Genomic DNA, 4,878 nt, shown 5'->3' on the forward strand with positions numbered 1-4,878 from the left:
CCCCGCCCCCACGCCCCCCCTCCCCACGGGGCGGCTCTGGCCGGTACCTTCATGATCCCGTTCCAGTTGTCCCCCGTGGACACGCGGAACAGCGTGAGGAACGCCATGCCGAAGTTGGAGAAGGTGGCGTGCCGGCTCAGGCCCTCGCAGGGGTTGTCGTCACTGCACTCTGCCGGGGAGACCCTCGCCAGGTCAGCCCGCGTGCTCCCCGGGGGGCGGGGGGCCGTGCACACACCCGGGGCCCTGAGGCCACACAGGACCCACCAAGGGCCCCGCCCCCCCCCCCCGGGAGAAAGTCGCGCTCTCTTGGGGAAAAAGACTGAGGCACAGCTTGGGGGCTGGCAGGGGGCGCCGACCTCTGGGGGGGCCGCGGAGGCGGTCAGGGCCGCCTGGAGCCCCGCCCTCACTCTCCAGGCCCCGGGCTCCGCGGATGCGCAGGCCAAGCCCCCTGCGGCAGCCGCTTCTGGCTGAGCCCCAGCAGAGGGCGCCCGTGCTCCCCAGGCCGGACTCTCAGGTCGGCCCGTCCTCCGCCCCAGTGGGAAGGAGGCACCCCGAATGCTGGGCTGGTGTCTGGGGCACCCGCTGCTGAGTCCCAGGAGGCCCTCTGGGCAGACCCTGAGCTGTGACAGCCACCTCGGCCACCTTATAGACAAGTCCACACTGGTGGCTCCCGGAAGCCACTAAGCATTCCGTGACAGCAGGGGGTCGTGAGGAGATCTCGCAGGGACTGGGCTGTCCTGGAAAGTCGCCACCTTCTCCCTGCCCGGACTGGCCACAGCCTCGGGCCTGGGGAGTGGGAGGGAATCTGTGGTGACCTTAGAAAGGACACGTGGCAGTGCGTACCCCGGGGACTACAAGAAGCTCAGGGAGACCAGTGTGGGTGTCTTCCTCACGCTCACGTGTGGCCCTGTTCCCCCTGGCTGGGGCATGAACACGTGTCATGCAGGCGTGTCTGTGGATGCACGTGTTGCGGGGGCGGCCGCCGGCCGAGGACACAGACGTGGCAGGGGGCGTGTGGCCCGGCGTCTACTGGGCGGGCACCCCAGTGCCCCAGGGCCGCGTGCGCGTGGGCAAGGCTGTGCACACTCACCGAGCCTCCCAAACAGCTCCACCCCCAGGGCAGCATAGATAAAAAACAGGAGCATGAAAAGTAGGCCGAGGTTCCCTACCTACACGAAGAGAGAAGCAGAACGAGGTCAGGGGCAGCCTCGGCCCCCACCCGCCGGGCACTCGGCGCCCCACCTCGCCGCCCTCACCCACATTCCCAGCCCGCTCCCGAGGCCACCTCGGAGCCCCGCTCTCCACCCGTCCCTCCAGGCCCCGGAGCCCTGTGGGCCCCAGGGGCTCCGGTGCGGACACCCAAGGCCCCTCTGCCAGCACCCCCACCCCGTCCCTCCTCAGTTCGGTTCCTCAAAGCCCCCCTGCACCCCGGACCCTACCACCCCCTGCTCCTCTGTTCCGCAGAGCCCCAGACCGCCTCCAGCCTCAGGGACCCCATCGGGGACCAGCTGTGGAGTCCGAGGGCATCGCTGCCCCCTGCACAGCCCTTGCACACGCTGCATTCGGTGGGGCGCCTGGTGTCAAGTGTCCCCCGTACCCCTGCTCTCTAGCACCCATCCCTCTGACTCCTCCAGCCCTCCCCCATCACTCCCACAGGCCCAGGCTTCAGGGGCCGCAGAGGGGATGGGAGGGGGCTGCCCGAAGGTGGGGGGTGTGTATGGTGTGCAGGTGGCTGGAGAGGAGGAGCGTGGGGGGAGGCGGTGGCTACACAGGGGTGCGCCGGGCTGGCAGGCAGGCAGCGGGCTGGGAGGGCTGGAGATGGACATAAGGACACAGGGGTGGACGGACGGCTGGGCGGCTGGTGGGAGAGGCGGACGTACGGACGGAAGGACACAGGTGGACGGACGCCCTGGGTGCGGTCCCCTGGACTCAGACACGCCCTCCGGGCCACACCCTCTGCCCACCGCGTCCAGAATTGGACTGGGGGAGGGCGGCCTGGTGTCCAGTCTTTCCCGGAGAGCACACAGCCCTCCTCTCCGCCAGCACGCTGGGGTCATTCCCCGCACACGCGGGGCAGTTACCGTGGCTTCCGCACGACTGATGACCGCGTTAGTGAATGAATCGCAGTGAGTGTGGCCCGCCCCGCATCTTGCGCTCTTGGGGACGGCTGTAACGCCCACCTCAGGGCAGAGGCGGACCTGGGCCCGGGTCGAGGAGCTGCTGACCTACCTGGGGCAGGGCTTGAACCACCGTGTCCAGCAGGGCCCGCATGCCAGTGGCCATCTTGAGCAGCTTCAGCACTAGGGCCGGGAGCCGAGCATCAGTGGGGGGGGAGGGGGTGGGGCCCGGGCCGTCCCACCCTCCGTTGCTGCCAGAGACCCGGGGCCGCCCCCATCCCTTAGGCTCCCCGGCACCCCCGCACCGGGCCCGGCGGACGCTGCAGGGTGAGCTGAGGAAGGACGCCGGGCCTGGGCCGTGGAGGCCACAAGCAGGGGTCCCCGGGCAGGACAGGCGGGCGGCCTACCGCGGGCGATGCGCAGCACGCGCATGATGCGGATGATGGTGGGGTTGATGGGCAGGGCGGCGTTCATCTCGATCTCCTCCAGCGTGATGCCCATGATGGACAGCAGCACGATGGCCAGGTCCAGCTGGTTCCACCTGCGGGGGCGGGGGTGCTCAGGGCCTCCTTCCTGCACCCCGGGGGGTCCCGCACCGCTACCCAGCAGGGCCGCCTTCGCGGGCCTCAGGCCGGGACCACGGGACCCTCCCCACACACCTGTCCTTGAAGAACCTCCGGAACCCAAAGGCCACCAGCTTGAGCACGGCCTCGAAGACGAAGACGATGGTGAACACATAGTTGCAGTACTTGAGGGCCTCGTCCAGCGACTGGGAACAGAGCGTCAGGCTGGCGGGCAGCCGTGGGGGCTGTGCGCCAGCTCCCCCCTCCCCGTTCTCCGCAGACCTGCAGCCACCAGCCCTTGGACGCAGGGCAGTGCCAGGTCTGGGCAGCGTGGACAGCCTCTGGGCAGAGGGCGCCGGCCCCTCCCAAGCCCAGACTTCAGCCCGGCCTCAAGTGGACCCCTACCCACAGCCCTGGACGTGGCCACGCCACATCCAGCGTGGCTTCAAGGAAAGCCTCATAGATGCAGGGTGGAAGGCTCTGTTATTCCGGTCCCTTCCTCTGAGCGAGGAAGGGGGATGTCTCTTCTTCTTTAATGAAACGATAGGGACGCAGACCTAACCAGAGCGAGAGGATAAAGCCGACCACCTTCCCCTGCCCGTCTCCTGCCCAGCTGGTGCCTGGGCAGCCAGCACCGCCGAGGCAGGGCCCTCCACGTTTGCACACGGCACCATGGAGGTAGTGGGGAGGGACCCCCAGGGCAGATGGCCTTGGGAGTTTCAACCGGTTTTTAAAAAAAGGAACAAGGGGCACCTGGGGGCTCAGTCAGTTAAGTGTCCGACTTCGGCTCAGGTCATGATCTCGCGGTTTGTGGGTTCGAGCCCCGCGTCGGGCTCTGTGCTGACTGCCAGCTCAGAGCCTGGAGCCTGTTTCAGTCTGTGACTCCCTCTCTCTCTGACCCTCCCCTGCTCATGCTGTCAGTCTGTCTCTCTCAGAAATAAATAAAACATTAAAAAAAATAAAATAAAAAGGAGCAAAAGGACGCTGTGCTCAAACCCCAGCTCCCCACACCCCCACAGCCCTGCGCCCCCAGTGAGGGCTTGGGAGAGGACCCCTGCACCCCGCACCACAGCTCCCCACACCCCTTCACCTTGCACCCCCGCGAGGGCTTGGGAGAGGCCCCCGCACCCCCTCACCCTGCACCCCCGCGAGGGCTTGGGAGAGGCCGCCGACCGGGAGCCCCCAGCCCTGGTGCTGACCGGGTCCACCCCGCTGAGAGTCAGACCCCAGCAAGGGTCCTCCTGGGGCTTGCGTCCTGCCGCTGGCCTCGGAGGTGGGGGCGGGGGCAGCGGGGGTCTCCGGGCACCGAGCCCCACCTTGGGCTGGTTGTAGTGTTCCATGGACATGGTGATGACGTTGACCCCGATGATGAAGGTGATGAAGAGATCGAGGTAGTGGCTGGTGCACAGCGAGTGGATGGAGCGGCGGGTAGGCGAGTAGTNCTGGGGCGGGGGCTGCCTGTGCCCTGGTGGCACCGAGACGGCCCTGGTCGCCTGCCGGGAGGCTGTGGTTGTGCGGCCGCCGGGGGAGGGCCCTCGGCTCAGACGTGGGGGTTTGCACGAGCCTAGGGGAGAGAGTTTCTCCCCAGAAAAGGGGTTCCGTTTTAGGTAAGAAATGGTCCCCTGTGGGTCCAGCTCCTGCTGCCGGAGGCCCAGGAGGGCCTGGACCTCAGGAGCAGGTGGCCCATCTGATCGGGGGCGCCGACCCCAGGGCAGGGCCTAGGAGCGGGCCTGGTAGCAGAGACCCCACCTGGCCCTGCACGGGGGCCCTGCTTAGTCCCCACCCTGCCAGGGGCTCCCAAGCCGGGCTCCGTGGCTGGCTCTCTGGGGCTGACGAACACCAGTGCAAACGCCCTCACGAAGCCTGAGCAGACAAGGGCCTTCCTGGGGGGCAGGGCCAGTCTGTCCCCAACCCCAGCTGCTGCAGGGTGGGCGGCACCAGACCCCCTTCCCCCGCTCCATCTCTCATTCTGGGCATGTGCTGGCCCCGGCCACCAGACCCAGAGTCCCTCCCCTCCTTGTCCTCCAAGGAGCCAGTGGCCACTGCCTGTTGTCTGGGCTCTGCCGGACCTCCAGTCCATCTGAGGTTGACGGTCATGACCTGGGGGGTCCCCCAACAGTTCTGTCTGCACTAACCCCTTCAGAGCTTATCAGCATTGGCTGAGCACTAAGTGAGGACTGGCCCCTCCCCCCCCCCCG

General features: G+C 67.8%; 1 protein-coding gene across 1 annotated transcript in view; it reads right to left on the bottom strand.

Moving 5' to 3' along the window:
• Positions 1 to 4,878, bottom strand: part of CACNA1H (calcium voltage-gated channel subunit alpha1 H) — a 71,489-nt gene that overhangs the window by 5,037 nt on the left and 61,574 nt on the right. The window contains 6 exon segments of the mRNA XM_077762795.1: positions 33 to 169; positions 1,091 to 1,169; positions 2,230 to 2,300; positions 2,525 to 2,658; positions 2,777 to 2,886; positions 3,997 to 4,145. Of these exon segments, the coding sequence (XP_077618921.1) occupies positions 33 to 169; positions 1,091 to 1,169; positions 2,230 to 2,300; positions 2,525 to 2,658; positions 2,777 to 2,886; positions 3,997 to 4,145 (680 nt within the window).

Source organism: Crocuta crocuta, unplaced genomic scaffold (assembly GCF_008692635.1).
Source record: "Crocuta crocuta isolate KB4526 unplaced genomic scaffold, BGI_CrCroc_1.0 scaffold234, whole genome shotgun sequence".
NCBI lineage: Eukaryota > Metazoa > Chordata > Mammalia > Carnivora > Hyaenidae > Crocuta > Crocuta crocuta.